The sequence below is a fragment of the Alosa pseudoharengus genome, unplaced genomic scaffold (assembly GCF_046254945.1).
Source record: "Alosa pseudoharengus isolate Yale_2024_CS ecotype anadromous, Long Island Sound unplaced genomic scaffold, YU_APseudo_1.1 YU_APseudo_1.1_scf_20, whole genome shotgun sequence".
NCBI lineage: Eukaryota > Metazoa > Chordata > Actinopteri > Clupeiformes > Clupeidae > Alosa > Alosa pseudoharengus.
Genome location: NW_027468664.1, coordinates 3,716,968 through 3,737,651, shown reverse-complemented (window position 1 = coordinate 3,737,651; position 20,684 = coordinate 3,716,968). Strand labels below are relative to the sequence as shown.

Here is a 20,684-nt window from a genome sequence, read left to right as displayed (position 1 = left end):
AGCCGAGCGCAGGGGGATAGAAGAAGGGACGAGACAGAAAAGACTGTGCGAAGAAAACGAAAGTATGATGAGGCATATAGCCCTTGGCTTCACGTGGATTGGGAGACAGACTGCCCAAAGCCTCAGTGCGTGGTTTGCAGTGAGGTGCTATCTAACCAATCTAATGATCTCCACACTGTTTTTTTTAGCGTGAGAGCTCATAGACCAGTTACATGATGCCTGGAATGCGTGAATAGAATGTGTTACTTTTTTATGTGTCGGATGGTGGGGGTACGCGAGCCAAGTCAGGATGTAGAAGGTGGTCCGCGGGAAAAAAAAGTTTGGGAACCGCTGGTCTAGCAGATTGGGAAGTGGATGTTGTGAAAGTGAACATACGATAGCCTATTAGAAAGGCAAACAAAAGTTAAAGATGCTTTTGACATAGTAGCCTACAATGAAGAAAACTGATGCTCTGAACACTGAATCAGTTGTCTCTGAAAGTTTCTATAATTGATACATTTAACCGGAATTTGGATTTAAGTTTTTCACCGCAACACAGACGTGCACGATTTTTATATGGTGGAGCATATCAGCACTTCTCCTCCCCGGTGTTTGCGTGATAGTCTACTCCCACTTTTCCTTCACCCTCCCATAAATGCATCAATGCATATGAAAATATGTTCCATGGTAGCATGTTCAAATGTATCATGAAAATTGTTTTTGTAGTTTTAGTTGGATATTGGATTTGAGAAAAAAAAAAATGGGTGTTCCATAACAATGCATTTATATTAGTAGTGTGTGAAATGAATGTCCCACACTGGGAAGCATTATAGTTTGAGTATATTTCCACAGCCAATCTATTATTGATAAGTTGAATACATTTCTATAACATGTTCTATTAAAGAAAAGATAGAAAATAACTATTTGTGTGCTGAAAAGTGGCTAAAAGAAATAAAATCGGTATCGGCAGGTCAAACTCTGTGAAAAATCGGAAATCAACCCAAAAAATTGCAATCGGTGCATCTCTACTATAGATGTAATACTTTTCGAAACAAAAAAGGAAAAATGCTGGATACATGTAGACAAGGTCACAGATTACGCCAAAAGCTAAATAAGAATGGCACTGTGATGTGATAATCGATTATTTATTCATCTGGTAAGGACACCACAAAATGGCGGTGAACGGAGACTATTTTTCCTGTCAATGCCATCTAGCCTGTAGTACTTGCAAGATGGCAGCAATTAAGTAATACACTGTTTGCACAAACAGTCCTTTTCATACCCTTTCTTTACACTTACAAAGTACCATCCCCTCAACAGCATAAAAGTATAATGATATTTTGAGTCAGTGGCTTAAAGTTAAGTAGCGATTTGACACAGTGAGCTTAGTTGTTCTTAGACCAGAGGTTTCCAGAGCTGCTTTTTTCAGAGAATATTGTAAGCTCTTTTATATGGAGGGTACCAACAAGTTTATCCACATCTGTATTTTCATACATTCACATACATATGACCATTCTTACTACCTTGGCAACAAACTGTCGGTCTTTCTGATCCAAGTTGGCAGTTGGGGCAACATAGTCTTTCCAGATTCTCACTTTGCGCTCCTTTGCAGACCTGAAAGAGAGACACATGAAAATATACTCAGAGTGTATTATGCTTGCGCAATTTCCATAATACAAACCACAACTGCATTAACTAAACAAAAACTTAAATTGTAATTTGTAACTTGTAATAAACTATCTATAAATTACAACCTCAGACGGTCACTCTGCAATTTCTACTGATCACAATTTCTATATATGCATAGCACTATGATCCTTTGTGTACCTCAGATGTCCATCATCGATCTATTAATTACAAGAACATCTTTCTGTCTGTCTCAGGAATAAATCTTACGGTGCACAGACTACACAGCCATATCTAGCCCAGACTTCTTTAGACTTTGAATAAACAAACAATTACGACTTCAAGGTCCCAAATTGAAATGAGTGATAATGATCCAGAATTTAAGGACGTTTCAGAATGCCACAAATGCAACCGTGGCAGACAGAGCGTGATGTTACCGGAGGCTATTTTTGAGTCGCATTGTTCCAAATTTCATATGATGATGAATCATGCCACAAAATGGTTTGTCTTTTCTATCAAGTTATTCAATAGGCTAATCATATAGTCTTAAATAAACGTGTGACCGTGCACATCCCTTTTCACCGTTTTAGATGGGTGCTGGATCCGAGGAAATAATTCAAGAGTAAAAGAGTGATCCGCACACTATATAGCTCCCATGGAAGGTTTTTTTATTTTGCGTGCAACGTTTCGAGCCCCTGGCTCTTCCTCAGGCAACCAACCTTGGTTCACTCTCTTTTACTCTTGAATTATTTCCTCAGATCCAGCACCCATCTAAAACGGTGAAAAGGGATGTGCACGGTCACACGTTTATTTAAGACTATATGATTAGCCTATTGAATAACTTGATAGAAAAGACAAACCATTTTGTGGCATGATTCATCATTATTTTGAACTGTCACCGTAGACACCAAAGTTCTAGTGCCAGCACCATGGAGAAGGATGCAAAACTGCTTATTTTTCTTAGTACATGTAAACGTTAGAAATAAACGTCATAAGTAAGCAGTTTGTTTAACTTAAACGTCTGCCTTCATACTAACTACACTGTCAAGTTACGTGACTGATCTGGTTTGTAATAACACTTTAAAATCACAAATAACATTAGCATTACATGCACCGATTCGCTTGGGCTACATAACCTTTATGTAGATATCGTGAAGAATGAGAGGGTCTGTGAGGATTTGATGCACTTACTGATTAACAACAAAACAATTTCAAGATGACTTTGGGTGTTGTGCCTAAACTATGTGCAAGTGAGAGTTATTACTTTGTCCGTGATATTAGGCTAGCCTACTACAACACTTAAAAGGAGGAGTGGCAATTTGTATATTTATTGTTTAAAAATTTGTTACGAAAAGTAATACCTTGTAAAATCACGATTACAACATTTTAATACCTTTTAGTGCCCATCATTTTTGCTAAGTTGATTTACTGCCTTTTAATACTTTTTAAACCCCCGCGGACACCCTGATATCATGGCTGTGCTATTCATTTCTGTAGAGTGAAAAACTGACCTTTCGGCAGCTCGAAGCTTCTCTGCACCCTGAGTGTAGACAGCCATAGACCAGTCCACACAACGGGCAAAACCCTCCTTCAACAGTAGCTCTGTGATGTTCCCATTCTGTAATACACAACACATACATGTATTTAAAAAAAAATCCAGGCCAAATTATATTTCACCTCTTCATTTCGTAAAATGGACATGGAAAATATATGCATTGGCATCTCACTAACTTCCAATACAGGGGGCAATAATCTTGGATCAGGACCACAGATCTCATAGTGCTTGTCCTGATACATATATGAACTTATCTCTGTACCTGGCTTGCTCTAAGCACATCTCTGTATCAACTGATTAAAAACATTTATCAAAAGGAGTAGAACAAAATGGATGGACCACTGATCTGGGTCTACATTCATACCGGGTGCATGATGGTACCAAGGATGACTTGATTGGGACAGGACTCCAGGATGATCTGGACATCCCTCTGAAGTAGGCGTGACTCTGTGAAGAACTTTGCCTCAGCAGCAAACGGCTCAGGGCTCTCTGTGCCATCTGCCTCTCGTTTAAACGTTGGACACTGGATATGCACATACAAACAACGGTAACTTGTAAGAGATGAAGTAAAAGCACTACTCAGAGTAAGAGGGGAGGACTAGAAAAAGACTGTTTCTAGGGAAATCAGGAAACAACCGATGGCAAGCAAGTGGTTTTTAACTTACCTTGACACCAGACAACATGATTGTAACCAGGTAATAATCAGGTAGGAGAAGAGCTCGCACCACACTGCCATCTCTTACATGCTCAATAATGGCTAGGAAGAGTAAAAAAAGAGATAGATATTCATACAGCCACTGAAACAATCTATCTTTTCAGAGCAAACCAAGGATCCAGACAAACATTTTACACATTTATACTGCAATTCATACATCAATGTATAGTTTTTGTATTGTTTACATTACTACTAACATAGTCTGTTATGTTTCACTAGCCAATTAGAAAGGTCTAGATTCCATAAAGGGAAACACATGACTGACTACAGTAATAATGGCAATGTTAAATGAATGACCAGGTACATGTAAAAAAGGTTAATAATATCAATATTAAATATAAAAATCAATAACCAAACAAACAAAAAAAATAAAAAATAAAATATGTGACTTCATCGAGGATGAAACACAACCTTCAGATTATCTGTGCGTCTGCTGAATTACAACACCTGAGTGGACAGGTACAGCATAGCTGAACACCTGAGTGGACAGGTACAGCATAGCTGAACAGCGCGGGTGGAGTACTGAATGGCTGATAGGCTGAATGGAGGTAAGTGCCTCACCATTGACAGGTTTCTGATGCAGCGAGTCCACAAAGTTGCGGGGGTTCTCAATGCTATATTTCAGGTCTCGGATGGTGTGAGAGCCGCCCCCCTCTGACCACTGCCCCTTCTTAGCAGCCTTCGCCTGGTCCTCCAGATCACACAGCCTGGCCTGATCAGGACTTCAGTGTACAAGGCCACACACACCACACACACCACACACACACACAGATTATGACAAACAGAAATTGAAGTAAATGCTTGGCTCTCCAAAACAAAATAAGCCAGACCAAAAAACTGAAAAATATAAGAATAAACATAAAGTTTACATGTTGAAGGGTACAGGTTACATTTTGTAAGATAGCATAAAGCCCATCAACTAATTAACTTGTGGTATGGTTATACGAAGGGGAAGTAAACACTTTTGTCAATCCTACTAGCCACTGAGGACATTCAAAACATAACTTTGTACTTCAGAATATACATAGAGTGGCTTAAGATAAAGATAATTCATACTCTGGATTAGAATAGTCAAGGTCCAGACCTCAATCCGATAGAAATGTTTTGGCTAGATCTAAAGCGGGCAGTACATGCCAGTTGACCCTCCTACCTCTCATCTGGCTGATTTCTGCAAGGAGGAGTGGGCAAAAAGTCCCAAAACTAGATGCGAGTCACTGGTTAATGGATACAGAGGACATTTTGTTGAAGTGAGGGCTGCAAAAGGAGGTGCCACAAGCTATTAACTACATGGCTTCATGTATTTTCGCGTATGTCATATTTTGAGTTTTTGTGAGCTAAACCACTTTTGTTGAATATATAATGAAAATATATAACTTTCATTTGTTTCTGTCTATTATTTGGAAGGTCTGCTTTACAAATTGGGGTTTGGATGTACATTTAATAAGGTTACTTTCATTTTTTGTAAAAAACGTTAAAAAAAAATGAACTTAGAAAGGGTTTATAAACGTTCAAGCAGCACTGTATATTTGTGAAGGTGTGTATAAATAATGCAAGAAAACCAAATAGATCACTGAAATGCATCAGTAAATATTGGTAAAACAGTCTGAATAGATGGTGTGAAAGAATCTACCGTATGGTCTGAAACAGAGTAAAGGCCTTTGCACACCGAGTTCATATTTTCCGGCCAACATTTTTTATTAAAAAATATATACGACAACACATTGTATGTTTTCAGAAGATGCTCGATTTTCTGTGCAATTATGCATTGCTTTGTGTTGCCATGCTCAGTGTGTAATTAGAAAGACTCCACAGAGACATCTTGAGATCACAGTCTTTTCATTACTCCTCCAAATTGTATATCAATATCCAACTTATGTCTCAATTCATTCCACTGGTTAGAAAGCCAAATTACAATTTTGCTGAAGTTTGTCAAAGGATTTTAAATGGGGTTCCATCACAGTGAGGATAAGAGGGCTTTTATGCCTTCTGAAAGGGCTCCTTGCAAATCTCTCTCTCACTTTTTACAAGTACAAAAACAAGGAAAGAAAGAGGAACTCAATTAAAACCCACTCAGTGCACAGAGCAGAGGCGGTGTGTTATGGAGCAGTGTGTTGCTAATTGGAGAAGGGAACACATGCCCAGACACTAGAGCACCAGCCACATCAATTCTGCTTAAAACCTCTTATCAGAAATGCAGTGATTTTTTTAACTCTGTACAACAAATGCCACACCTTTAGCAAGTTGTGAAATTCCAAGCACTTCAGCTTGAGTGCCCTTCTTTAAATTCACACCATGAACTCACCAGGTGATTAAACTACACTGAACAGTCGTCGAGTCTATAGTAACTCAACCTTTGGCAGAGACATCAGCCTTCCAGGTTTTAGTGGAAGCAAAGCCTTCAATCAGAACTGTTACCAAAGCTACAACAATAAAGAAAGCGCATTATAAAAGGTGACAGGTGTTCTATGTGCAATCTTTTAGAAGAATTAGGAATATTCAGGATAGCTATTGGCTATGCTGAGCAATCAACCAAATCATGCAAAGAATACTGTTTTTTACATATCACATACACATAGGTTACTCCCATGTCTTCTATGATGGAGACTAAATATGGTATCTTCTGTAAGAATAACGCAATCTTATCTTTAATGCTTCACCAAAACTGATTAATAAACTTCTGAATACATAGGGCGAGTTCCACTTTGGAGCAAATTCAGTTTTTGGGCCTGAGACTACACCAGACACGTGGACTCGAGTCACGACTTGGACTCGAGTCGGACTCGAGTCATGATTTCAATGACTTCAGACTTGACTTAATAAAATTCGGTATGACTTGCGACTCGACTTGGACTTGAATACTATTCACTCGAGACTTGACTCAGACTTTGCCTCTTTGACTTGTAATGACTTGACATGTCTCGAAAAATCAAAAAATAAATTTCCTGATTGTGGACCAGCCCAGCGATGCTTTCACTTCCGCGACGAAAAAAACAAAACACATAATGGACATAAGCGGGAAGAGCAAGGTGATTAGTGCTGCTGCTACCACCACACGCATCACGCACTGTGTGTAGGGAACCAAGAGACAGAGGAAGGACCAACATTAAATAAATAGTAGCTTTGCTGTTTTACTTTTACCTTTGTGGTTACTCAGTAATATTGGGATGTATGCTGTATTTAATATGCCATATAAGAAGCTTTAGTCTTTAGGGAGAGAATGTACTTTTTAATCACAAAAACTTAAAATATTTAACAGCAGCAACTAATGTAGCCTGTGACGATTCTTCTCGTCACCATTTATCGCAATCATTAAATCATGACCTTGGCTTCCCTTATGAGTTGACAGCCTAATAAATTGATTGCAGGCAAATCTGTGGCATAGCGCAGTGAAATGCCATCAGTCAAATTTTTACTCATCCTTACAGTGGACACCGCAATTTGGAAAAACAATATGCTGCTGTGCTGAGTGTCATGTAGCTATCCGTTTCGTACAGATTACTCAGGTATGCTCATGCATATATTTCACAGGTATGCGCATGCATATATCGTAAAATATTTCAAGACAGAAACATTGAACATGTTTTAATCTGCATTTATAAAAAAAAATACTGTAGATTAGATTGATGTGTTAAAATTATGATCGATAGTCTAATAATGGCATTATTAAGTGAAGAGTACCTGATGACTTGTTACGGACTTGAAAAAGATTGGGACTTGGACTTGGACTTGGACTCGACTTGCCCTTCTCTGTCTTTACTTGGGACTTGACTTGGACTTGACTGCTAAGACTTGGGACTTACTTGTGACTTGCCAAATAGTGACTTTTTTCCCACCTCTGGACTACACTGCCAGCAAATTGCCAAGCTGACAGGCATTTACTAATCTACTTAATTATTCAAGTCAAACATCTGTGATTTCCATGTCTACACCTAGAAAATATTAACTTCATTTTTACAAGAGACTTACATGTTTTATTAATTTTTGAAGGGAAATGTATACATTTGGAATTGCACTTAGACTAATTTTGAGAGCAACATAATGGCTGGGGACATGGCTTACTGAGCTCTATTCATAATAACTACAATTTCAATCAGTGTACTCCATGAGCTTTGATAGAAGTTTTAGCTTTGTTCATGTCCAAATACTGAATAGTTCACAACTAACTCTCTTTATAGCAAAACATTTATGAAATGTTATGAGGATGAAATGTTAATGAAGTACGATACCAAACACCCTCATTGGCAGTCCAAATAACTGAATGAATAAGTATGGATGTTTAGCAATAGTCACAGAAAAGTCAGTTGCACAAAGAGGGGACTAATCATTAGCTGGAGATGCATGGCAGGAGAAGTTTTTCAATCATTAATCAGAGTCTAACTTTACTTTCTATTTAGGCAGAGGAGGGCTGCCCTATTCCACAGTCAGTGGGGTCAATCTAGGTCAAATCTAAATCTAATCAACTGTGTTTCTGTGAGAGACAGGAAGAGAGAAAAAGGACTAGTGGGAGATAGGTCAAATGATGACTGGCACTGTTCCCAGCTTTCAACGTTCAACTGACACATTTTAGATACCGGTATCTAATCAGCAAAACACTACAACATGAGGGGATTTTTGAGAACAAGTTAAAATTTCAGTGATCCAAAATCAGATATTCAGAAGATATGTTTGGGCTGAATGTTTTCCCCATCTAGCATCTGAGGTTAATAAGCTGAACAACACTGCCATCTGCTGGTAGATATGATAAGAAAGAACAGGTCTAGCAAAGCAAGACATTCCTTCTTTGTTCTAATATATTTTTAGTGCCATTTGACTTATACAGACAGTAACAATATAAAGAACATAATGAGTCTCACTTGTTGCCTCTGATGCCTTCTCTACGGACTGTGGCAAAACCCTCATTCACCAAAGACTCTGCAATGCTCTCTCCTGATGTGTCTGCAGATGGCAAGAAATAGGTAAAGTTGGGTCAGAAACAGTTACATGGAGAGATCAGGAAGGTCAGTTTCAGGTCCCTAGAGTACTTATAACAACTGTTAACATTAATGTTTTTGTGGCACATCCTACTGAGAGTTATTTCTAATTTTGATCATTTAACAGGAGCATAATGGATAGAAAAGTTGCTACAGAACATCAGTAGTATTTAACAGGCAAGTGAGCATGTGTACAGATCTCAGTTTGATTAAGTCTGATGATACTAGATAAGACTAGACTCTAGATTACATACTGTATATGCGGAAATCTGAGCAAACATCCAACACAGCATAGGCATTTTGTTTCAAGCTTGACTGGAATCAAATCTTTTGAGTCATCAAAATACGCTGACAAAGCATTAATTTTTCTCTGCTGGTTGACATACTTCTATTTTGATCGAGTCACTTCAGCATCAGGCATACAAATCACCTGCTGAAAATAACCATATCAAATCTAACAAAACAAATGAATAAATCTGTAGAGTAAACAGCCATCTGGCTGAGCTGCTTGCCTGAAAATAAGAGGGGTCGTTGTACTGGATGCCTGACTGTGAGTGTGAGGCATCCACTACATGTTTTGTTAATTGTTTTATTTACCAATGCAATATCTTACCCTTTCCCAGGTAGACCACGCCATACTCCCTCCCCTGGGCGGTCTTTATCTCCACAGTAAAGCACACCTCTTTTCCAATCAACTTTTTCCTCAGATACTCCCGTGCCTGGAAAGCCCATGGCTAAAACACAGAAGAAAAGTACTGTTGAGAAATAGACACAGCATGCTACTAGAGGGGAAGGAGGACAATGCAAGATTATTTCTATAGCATATTTCATACACAGAAGCAATTCAATGTGCTTTACATAAACAGAAGCAAGGAATAGTAAATTATAGTAAATAAAAGCATAAAAGTACTAAATAAAAATAGTTTTAAATGTAAGTAAGTTTCAAAAGTAGATAGTGAGGTCCATAGGTAAAGGAAATAAAACACAGATCAAAAGTAAGTGCAAGAAGAAAGTATCTAGACATTTTGTCCTTAAGTCTAGATTTTTGACATTTTTGATTACATCTGGATGTTGGTTCCAAAGCTGATCTGCATAGCTGCTTTATCAAGTTTAGTTCTGACAGCAGATTTTACCAACAAGCATATCTTCTTCTTCTGATTTGAGAGATCTGACAGGTTTGTATTGCTGAAATATGTCTGATAAGTAGTTTGGTCCCCTTCTATCACAGGAGTGCTTTAGGAGTGCAATTCTGTAATTTGCTGAAAGTTATTGCAAGGACTTAAGTATTCGAGTAATGTGGTCAGTTCTTTTCATTTTCATAAGAACTCTAGCTGCTGCATTTTGCAGTGCTGCATCACTTGACACTGTTTTATGGTCTTTTCAGGAAGGCCTGTGAAAAGCCCGTTGGAGTAGGCAAATCAACCCTACTGGAGAATGAGGCATGCATGAGTTTTTCTTAATCATGTTTTGACAGCAGTGATGCACTGACTTCCTAATAATCCTACTTTCCCTCCTTACACCAATGTGATGTGTGGAGTAACAGATAGATTGATCAGCTATGGTTATTCTCCAAAACCACTGCAGGAAATCATGGGACGTTCAAATGGTTTGAATCTTAACGGGAGTAGTCCACTGCTCCGTCCTTTTTATCTTTCCAACGTGGTGCACTCACTCCACTCGATCCCCGCATCATATGTAATAATGAATTTCTCCAGCGCCAACAAACATTAAACAGTGAAAACAGTAGCTCTAGATTACTTACGCCTAATAAGACAACCAATATTTTAGCTGATCCTGATAATAATTGTCAATAAGTTTAATAATTGGCAATAACTCCTTTGCTGTATCCACCACCTCCTATTTCCTGCACAGGGAAACCCGCCTTCAAAGTCATAAACAATAATAATAATAATAATAATAATAATAAATGTTCCTCTATATCATTGTGCACTTTACATATGAGCAAATATTTAAAAAAAAACATAATTATAAAAGACAGATAAACATAAAATAAAAGACAGATAAACAGGAGAACTTGCCAATTTTTCTACTTAAGGTCATTCTTCCAGTTCTATAGGCCTGGTGGCATTAATTGCAATATGATCACCACTAAAACCACTGACTACACCTCTAACCTCCATAATAGTAAAGTTAAATATGCTATGAGACATCGGTTCCATTGTAGTCTAGAGTAGTTTACAATCCAAGCAATAGGACATATAAATCACACAGTACTACATTAGTTTATGTGTAGCCTAAACAACGGCCATAGCTATTGTGACAAGTGATTCTAGTCAAAGAAATCTGACAGTGTGCGATTTCTGTCAGGCTAACTGGATGCAGAGATGCTAGAATTACTGATTCCAAAGTTAACAGAAAGGCATTAATCCAATTGTTCTTAACATTTAACTGATACTAATATAAAGGTTATACTGACACTTAAATAGATGGCAGTAAATAGAACAATTACCTCATCTGGAATGTCCTTAGAATCTGGCTGGCTCTGGGCAGCTCGGCGGGCCAAAGCTCCAGCTCGGATGTTACTCAGGTTTATCTGGCGCTCAGGGGGTGGTCCACCTCGAGGTTGACCCCGAACAATGATGGCACATCCAGACAACACCTGTGAAATTACCACATAGCAGGGCTGTATGTTACCTTTTTTTTTGCAAGTAGCACCAGTGCTACAAAGTAAATAGATGTGTAGCACCAGCCACAAAGTCTGTGGCATCAGTATAAAACCTCTACAATGTCTAAAAACAATCACAAGTAGGACAGTTCATCAATTGTGGTTGGGAACTAGGCCTTCTACAACTGGATTGATAAAAGGTAATGTAGTTGCAAACATCTCACCTTTAAGGCAAAACAACAAAAAACAAAGAAAACAAAAAAAAAACATTCCCTGTCAGTCCCATGCAGTTTGACTTTTCACCAGCTATCAGAAATAGAGGTCATGCCATGGAGTTTTTGTGATTTTGTCTTCTACACAAAGGTAACATTGGCTGTTAGTAACAATAGGCTGGATAGTCTTATCAAGTAATATGAAGAACACATGAATGGCTATTCATTCAACACATGCTGGGCCTGTTTACTTTTTATTTCACAGAATGCTGTATCAAGATGACATCAACCTTTTACAACAAAACATCATCATAAGTTATTATACTCACACTTAAGTTACAGGCTCATTCCATCATTAATGATTGTGTATTTCCATTAAAGACCATGAAATATGTATGCTTAACTAGCTAAAGCAAGCCCAGAAACAGCATAAATGCTACTAATTAGCAGTTGAATTATGCCGAGCATCATATCTGCATGCATACATACATACATATATTCCATACTAATTTATACACATACTAGAAACTCGTGTTTTTCATTTGCAATTTCAACTAGCCTTCACCAAAATGTGCTTCTGAGTTCCAAAATGTATAGCTATGGCTAGCTTTACAGAGATACAGGCTCAGAGGCTGCGAGATTAGGCCTACGTGTCAGTTTCCAGCTGTAGTCTCAAACAGTCCTTTCAAGACTCGGGAAAAGTAAACAGTAGAAAACTCTTGACTAACCCTGAGACGCTATCTCAGTGCATGAAGCCATTTCTACTCCACTCCATTCAAATATGCACTGATTCCAACTGATGAAATTCCGATTAACGTTTGAAACGCTTTAAGACTATAATAGCAAGTATGGCAGATGTTGGCTGACTACCAAAAGGTATTCTTCTAAAGGCGCTAACACGAATAGTCTTCTAAAAAGCAAAAGAAATAGCGGCTACAGCTCATGAACTTTGATTATTCTACAGTGTTATCCTCTGGTCCATGTCACTGTTCAGACCGTGCAAGGCATTTTCTACGTGGACAAAGTAAAAACATGGTCCGTAGGCTTGCTGTCGCTGAGAGACAACTTTAGCTTAACGTCAGGCATGGACCACTTTGGTTTGGGTTAGCAAGCTATGCTAGTTCACCAATACATCACATTGTGTGTGCATATCAGACGCTAACGTTAAGTCAGTGAACATGCTGCTATGTGAGGAGTCGGCAGCATCAGTGACAGATATTTCTTAAGTAATATCACTGACTAAGGGGAGGCTAATATAAAGTTCACGTAGTTAAACAACGTTAACGTTACAATCGATTTGTCTCAACAGACCGTTAGAAACTGGTTAAGGTAACGTTAGGTATCAATCTTGAAGTGAAGGAATACAGAAGTGGTGACGTTTCAAAGGTCATTATAAACTCAAGAGAAACTATGTCTAACAAAGTAACGTTGCGCATTTAAATAACCAGGTTGGATACGCTAACGTTACCATGTTTAATGTTAACGTAACACTTAACGTTACCTATGTGAAGCTTGAGAATTCTAGTTAACGTAAGCATTAGTTGGTTTTGAACAGTCTGCTTGGACTGCTGAATCTTCCCAAGCATAACGTTAGCAAAGATCCTTGATTACTTCGTTTCAATCCACTCTGACATTAGCCATGAAACTGGGGGAGTGAGGTCTCCTACGTTGGCAAGAGTGGATTTATACGCCTATGAAAAGTTTATGAAAGTACTTCTAACTACATGTAGTGGTTGAATCAGTGCAAAAGCTCAATTTGCGTCCCACCTTTGACTATCCGCTATTTGCTATATAATTATCGTTAGCTAGCTAGCAATTCCTTAGCCCAACACTTTATGTGTCCATATGGTCTTACCATCTTCACGATTCCTCTCTGGAGTGCCGGAGCAGGAGCCGGGTTAGACTGTGCGTGTGCCGAGACCGATGATGCCATGTCCGTGGGTTTAAGTTCACCGTTAGGGGAGACAGGTAAGGAACCAGGAGCCCTATGTGACTGTTTCACTGAAAGCCAAGAGGGGTAAAAGACTGAGCACTGCTGATCAAACAAGCTTAACCGGAAGCATACGGACCCATGCGTTGAATGTACACGTCAAACTATTACTCTTCCGGGGTCATCAAAGACCCACGCTAAGTTAAATAGGCTCATTACCTCATGACGTAGAAAAATGGTAATAGTAGTATCCGGTACTTGGAGAGGTACGACACGTCAGCATACACAGTGAGCAGTCAGTGGGCTAAATGCTGTTGCCCAGTAGTGATATAATATGGCTATTCAAATCACGTGACTTACTGACACTAAGCATAACCTATACTTTTAATATCGTAACATGTTGGAATGCATATATCCTCCTTACCTCGTATCACTGAGTTGCCTATAGGCTCACGAGAAGAACTGCCATTAACAAGCATTAGTAGTCCACAGAAAAACAATGGCTGTCAACAATATGCCAAAACATCACAGAAATTGCAATCCATGCCCTCAGCCTGTGTGGCATAGGCGTAAATATCTACCATAAGGTAATTGCAAAAGACTGAACGTTTCAAAATAATTTGCTGAACATGCTTTTAAAAAAATAGGAATTTGAGAAACTCTAAAAGTGATGTTAAGGACTCTAATCACTAGATGACGCCATTTACTAGGAATAGGAATGGGAGTGTTGGAATGTATGCCTGCATAGAAAATGTTAGTTCGTTTTAACTATGACGGGATATTTTCCCTTTTTATTCATTCCAGTGACAGCTGCAGATGGGCAGATTGCTATACCAAGATGACATTTTGAACTTGACGTAGTAGTCCAGAAATTTGCTCTTATTTACATCAAGCCTTGATTTTGAATTTTGACAGAAATGAACATATTACGCCGCAGTTTAAAACATGATTTTGCTTAAGTAAGACAATAGTTTAAAAGAGAGAACACGCGAAGTTGTTATTGTAGCCTAGGTAGGCTATGCGCAAAGGTGGAATGACTGTTCTCGCCCTTCGCCCCTGGATTGAATTTAGCGCATCTAACTCACCTGTCTGTGTCTGAAAAAATGTTAAGGGAACTTTAGGTGCGCTTATGCTGTTGTTTGTGAAAGATATTGGCTTACTGATCGTGAAGGTGGTCTGTATGAGTGATGATTCTATTACTTTGCTTCCTTCCATAGTTGATGTCCTAAGGTGACCGTGTTGGGTGGTTAGCCAAAAGGTCTAACATAGCTCTCCTGGGACCATGCGAACGATGGAAAATTAACGAGATTTTGGGGGGAATTGTTGGGAAATGCCCATCATCATTTTGTTGATTAAAACGTAAAACTGTTTATTTTTGGTACTGTATGTTTTACTCAGGAAACGGTTGGTTTAATCACGAATATCGAATTGTGTCGTTGTGCGCTTTGGGTAGATTTAGGTACCCATTTACGCGAAAAATATACTAGCCCTTTGTTTTGTTTTATGCTTCAAAAATCGCAAATTCAAACGCAGCCCTCAGAAAAAAATGTTTTTTTATTTATTTGAATTACTGTCTGTGTGTACAGACCCCAAATTTTCCCTTAAGACAAAGACGTTGAACAGTCAATAGAAGTCCCTCGGGCTTTTGCGCACCAGGTGTGCTTGGCTATTTCCCTTGCAGTCAGTGCTTGCTTTTATTAACTTATGTTCCGACTAATAAAGTGAGTCATAAAGTACATTCTCTACTGCGTGGGCACTATGTTCTTGTGAATAAATACTTTATTTACCTATTTCCTCCGTCGGCAAGGAGATAATGGTGTTCAGAATGTTTGTCCTCTACATACAAAGCACCCAACGATGAAAATATTATTATCTGGTAACCAGTGGTTAATATATAATTTTGACCATATGGCATTTTAAAAACCATCCTATATTTCTACAGTACTTCGATCTGTGTGGACCTACCTAATGATCCCCAATTAGTCATTAAACAGCCAGAAAGACGAGGCCTGTGTATATTCTCATTCGCTAATATTTGCTCTTCAAATATTTAAATATAACGTTTACAACACATTTTATCTACAGGCCAGACAAGGGACATCTGCGAGGTCTTTTTAGACTCTTTATTTTATAAATATATCCCAATTGAGCCTGATATTTTGCTCTCCGCCTCTATTTACTCATGCTTGAAAGAATATGCAATAAAAAGACAAAGTTATCGATTTATGATTTATCAGAAGCACTTTACCATATGGCAGTTGACTGTGGAACAGATTTTCAAATGTTTGTTTAAAAAAGAAAGCATCTAATTCGCATGCAATGCCACTATCAGAAATTATGCTGGAGTCACGTGACCACGCAACTCTAGCGTCATGACTATGCTACCTATGATTTAATTCTATGTTTCAGACCATCATTGCACAGCAGGCTTATACTTTGTTAGTTTTCATATCGTTATTATCTGGGGGCATAAAGCTGACTCCAAATTGGTAGGCTTATTACAACTCCATCATATGCCACAGGCTATGGTCAGTGTTTTGTATCTCAGTGTTTTGTAAGGCCATAATGTGTTGGGTATTCTTAAGGAATTTTCTTGTGATAAAATATGATAGCCATAAGGAAAATGAATTATACTTCGTTCATCAGCACGCTTTAGCATATATCATAACCCTAAGTGTTAAGGAGAAAGATAATGTTCCTCTAGAGAGAGCAAGTCCACAATGCCACATGCAGAAAAGAAGTCAATTAGTCTAGTCCAACATAATCCACTGACTAGCCTACTTCTGTCTGTTTAGAAAATGTCACCATAAGTGGCAGTGAGGTTTATAACAGTATTGTTCCTCCACAGAGTGAGGAAGATGCTTGTGTGGCTATAAGCAAAGATAATAGCCTAATCCAGTCAGCACGGGAACAGGTCTGTAAAAGATTGCATCCAATATTTACTTTTCCCATATCTGACAAAGCGTCATCCAGATAAGAGCGTGTTGCCCCAGCCTATATCAGAAATCTCCCGCTCCGGGGCTGAATGGAGACGCTGGTGAACTCTGCGTTGCGCACAGGTTCGTGGGGAGGATTTTTTCATTGTCCCTTTCAAGGAATTAAGTTAGCATTTTCACAGTCTATCAGAACGTTTTTGAAAAAGGGTATTTAACGTTCTTTTAGGAGTACTTTTAATTAAAGAACGAGGTCATTCATTGTATTAATATTGGTTACAACTATGTGCTGCACTGACATGGATCCGACAAACGAAGGTAACATTATTTATTTATTATGCCAAAATGTCATGCGTGCGCGTAAATGCATCTTTCACACGTTTGTCTTGTCGTTTTTAATGCAGGAAACAACTGCATCAATCAGCTGGGTGGTGTGTTTCTAAACGGCCGACCACTACCTGCTTACAAGCGCAGGATGATGATTGAACTAGCATCAGAGGGTGTGAGACCTTCTCAGATCTCACAGATTCTTAAGGTACACTTTGGCCAAATGGCAATGCATATAATGATGTTTCAGTGTTAAGAGTTTGTTGTGAAAACTATGGGTGTTAACAAGACCAAGTGAGTAAAAAATATTGTCTAAACACTATAAAGGGTTACCCTATGCTTTCTCACAATGTTGTCCATTCAAATACATATTTATATATTTATTTCAAAGAATCCACGTTTGCTATAAGCTCATGTCCTGTGTAGGTGTGTAGTTATGCTGTCAGTTAGTGAACAACTGTTATGTTTTATATATTTACATTTTTGTAGGTATCCAGTGGTTGTATTAGCAAGATACTCAACCGATATAAGAAAACCGGGATGCTCTGCCCAAAGGCTATTGGAGGAAGTAGACCTCGGAGGCTCACACCTGATGTAATATCAACAATTATTCAACACAAGAATGCGAGTCCAAACATCTTTGCTTGGGAAATTCGTCAAAGACTTCTGGCAGCAAGAGCATATGAAGCTGAGAAAATCCCAAGTGTAAGTTAATGAATAGACTAGAAAGAAAAAATAACATCGGACAAAAAGAGAAATGCACATTTCAGTGATGCCTTTGCTTTTTAGGTTTCCTCCATCAATAGAATTCTGAGAAAGATGAAGACTGACACTTTTGCCTCAAATGGCATCTATGCAGGTGAACAGCACAGTCTTAAAGATAAAGCAATAAATAGTTCACATCTTTCAGAAAGTCCTCCTGCACCTTGTGTGTGTCTTTCTTGCAGAAATTGTGAATTCTGTACCAGGTCAGGGGAGTGGGGTATCTGGGACAGAACACCTGGCTGTTCTTCAGTCATCTAACCATCATCCAAGCAGTACCCAACAACGGAATAAAACCAGTTTCAGCCCTAAACAAGCAGAGACTCTCGAGCAAGGTTCCCAGACTTCTTTATAAGTGACTCATTTGTTTGACAAAACATTAAATGGAACTCGATCAGTTTTTCACCATTGCAATGATGAGAACATAGGTTATTTCTGATTTGAAGTATTATGAACGTGTGATGTTATCCCCTGCAATACTGGTTGATGAGATGTCAGTCAGCAGTGTCTGATTCTGATTCATATTTGTGCATCATGATTGAACTGATTGATCTCATCTCTCTCTCCCCATGCATGGAATAGAGTTCCATCACAATCACTATCCAGATATGTTAGCCCGTGAAAGAATAGCGATACAGATCAGTGTACCAGAGGACACCATAAAGGTAATATCATATAGAATTTGAAAGGTTACATTACCACAGCAACACACCAGGCTTCTGATGAAGGGATTCTTTCTTTTATACAGGTGTGGTTCTCAAATAGAAGAGCCAAATTGAGTAGGGAGAGTCAGACCAAGCAAAACAACTGGACATCCCATGGTATGTTGTGGACTCCTATGAAATATACTGCATTTGTAATACACATGGGGAAGTTTACTCCGATGTATTTGAGATTCTTTGATGATAATGTTCTAAGACTGGAAACTGTTTAAGGCATAGCTTAAAATTCATGAAAAACTATATTTCTCACTGAAGTGCTGCATACAAATGTAATGACAGATCTTTTTGCTAAGAGTCCCATGTGCAGAACTGCCAACAAGTTCCAGTAAATAAGGGTTTTCTGTTTGGAAATGGGTCCATGCACAACTGCAGAAAGGGTGGGGAACCAAATATTACAATGATATTAATTTACACATGTTTATGTTATTACCGTAAATACAATTATCTTATTCTGTTTACATGTGAAACAGGAAAAGCGCATCCTAGACTACTCAGTTTAACTGTCATTTTCTGACTTTGTAGTATAAATGTGATGTCAGTATTCTTTCATCTGTCCGAAGGACCTGCATCACTGCATGATGACAAGACAATTCAATCCCAGACCTACCACCAGGATAACAGATTGTCTTCTTCTCATATAGGCAGAAAATATTTCCAGTTTGATCCTTCTGAAATAACTACTTTCTCAGAGAATAGTACCGGATTGTGTTGGGCCCACTATCAATCTTTTCAGCCAACATTTTCATTTGGGCATCCCCAAAATGAGCAGACTCTCTTTGGCTCATTTCAATGATGACAGATCTTGGAACCATACTAACAGAATCGCTTTGACTGACAAGTGGAGATTTGATTGACAAGTGACAAGGCATTAAAGAGGCCCTTTATGCCACCAATATATTAATGGAGAGGTTCCATTTCCCAAACCTTTGTGATGTTCTGTATATTACCTGTTTCCATATGAGAACATATGGAGAGGTTCCATTTCCCAAAGCTTTGTGATGTTCTGTATATTACCTGTTTCCATGAGAACATGTTGTGTGAGACCTACAGTACCAACTGCTTGTCTGTAAAGGTCATGATGAAGTTGAGGAATCATATTTTGTTGGTTAGTTGCTATGAAGACTAAAGGAACTACACACATACAATATACATTATATAGTACACTTAGCCAATGTCTTAGCTTTTTTATTAAAAAAAATGCTGTAATGTGAAGATGCTTTATCATTAATTGACCCACCAAACCCACCAAATAACTGTGGCCAGATAAAATAATCCTTTATCAACCCCACAATGAAGAATCTCATGTTGTTACTCTTATGTTGTTACTGTGGATGAAGCAGCCAAGTGCTACACTCACACTGTACAGCAACAGCACATATGCAATACAGTATTTGTTTGTTTGTAATTGCAAAACTATTTAGTCACAAAAAGATTCTCACACATATTTGATTTATAAAAAAGTTGTCAACAATAAATACATAAATTAATTAAAAACCAAAATATGTTGTTTGCATTAACTTTGCATAACTAAGGCAATGTAATTAAGTTCTTCCACCTTAAAATATCAACTTCAAACTAATTTTGACATTAACAATACAGAGAATTAAATGGTGTCTCTGACACCCGAAATGCCTGTATTGCACTATGCAATGTTGATGTTGCGGGTAGGAGCATGACCCTTTTTTATTGATTTTAGGCTAATAAGGTACCCCCGTAGTGCTAACAGTTTACCCAGTATGTTGAAAATGGATGAAATTACTGCATTGCGTTGCTTTAATTTGGTTAGAAAACCCCTTTGCTGCAAAACAGCCTATAGTCTTTTGAAGTGAGACAGTAAGAACTTTGCATATAGTTGGGATGATGTTTCTTGAGGAAACATGTCTGAGATAAATGTGTGGGAACTTGAGTGTCCCTGCCAAACATTTTTTGAAGTTGGTCCAAATATTTCAAAGACAGACAAAATAAAGAGTTAATAAAGCTACAGTGACCTTCCTCCGCTCATGCCACAGATGTAGAGTGCATTTCCCGGTCTCAAGTCAGATTCCTTCACAAAACTTTCTCATAAATCTGTCCAATCTCATATACCATACCATACCATTTATAGGCAACTCTATAAATCTGGAATGAAAGTAGTCCCTCTGTGAGTACAGGTCCTTTGTGCATTGTTATGCCATGAAGAGTACTGTTTCATATTCGGTTGGTCATACAGATCATATTAATGCACCATACTCAAGGGATTTTAGGTCATTAAAAGCTCTCAATGTCTTCAGAGCAGAGATACCTGCCTATTATCAATAAAAGATGACTTCGCCATAGCCTATTTGAAG

The 20,684-nt window shown here is 38.3% G+C and overlaps 2 protein-coding genes across 2 annotated transcripts in view; one reads left to right on the top strand and one right to left on the bottom strand.

The window, feature by feature from the left end:
- The window catches only part of snd1 (staphylococcal nuclease and tudor domain containing 1), a 148,659-nt gene extending 134,922 nt beyond the window's left edge, over positions 1–13,737 (bottom strand). The window contains exons 1-9 of the mRNA XM_076296249.1: positions 13,539–13,737; positions 11,316–11,465; positions 9,459–9,579; positions 8,729–8,810; positions 4,437–4,597; positions 3,826–3,917; positions 3,525–3,683; positions 3,117–3,223; positions 1,503–1,593 (exon numbers count right to left, since the gene is read on the bottom strand). Of these exons, the coding sequence (XP_076152364.1) occupies positions 1,503–1,593; positions 3,117–3,223; positions 3,525–3,683; positions 3,826–3,917; positions 4,437–4,597; positions 8,729–8,810; positions 9,459–9,579; positions 11,316–11,465; positions 13,539–13,616 (1,041 nt within the window). The 5' untranslated portion in view covers positions 13,617–13,737. The remainder of the gene's footprint in view (positions 1–1,502; positions 1,594–3,116; positions 3,224–3,524; positions 3,684–3,825; positions 3,918–4,436; positions 4,598–8,728; positions 8,811–9,458; positions 9,580–11,315; positions 11,466–13,538) is intronic.
- Positions 13,738–16,799: 3,062 nt separating this feature from the next.
- Positions 16,800–19,593, top strand: pax4 (paired box 4). Its single transcript, XM_076297256.1, has 8 exons — positions 16,800–16,864; positions 16,951–17,081; positions 17,363–17,578; positions 17,663–17,732; positions 17,821–17,970; positions 18,218–18,300; positions 18,384–18,456; positions 18,918–19,593. Exons 1-8 carry the CDS (start codon positions 16,831–16,833, stop codon positions 19,148–19,150), a joined length of 990 nt encoding a protein of 329 aa, XP_076153371.1. The 5' UTR covers positions 16,800–16,830; the 3' UTR covers positions 19,151–19,593.
- Positions 19,594–20,684: the final 1,091 nt, after the last annotated feature.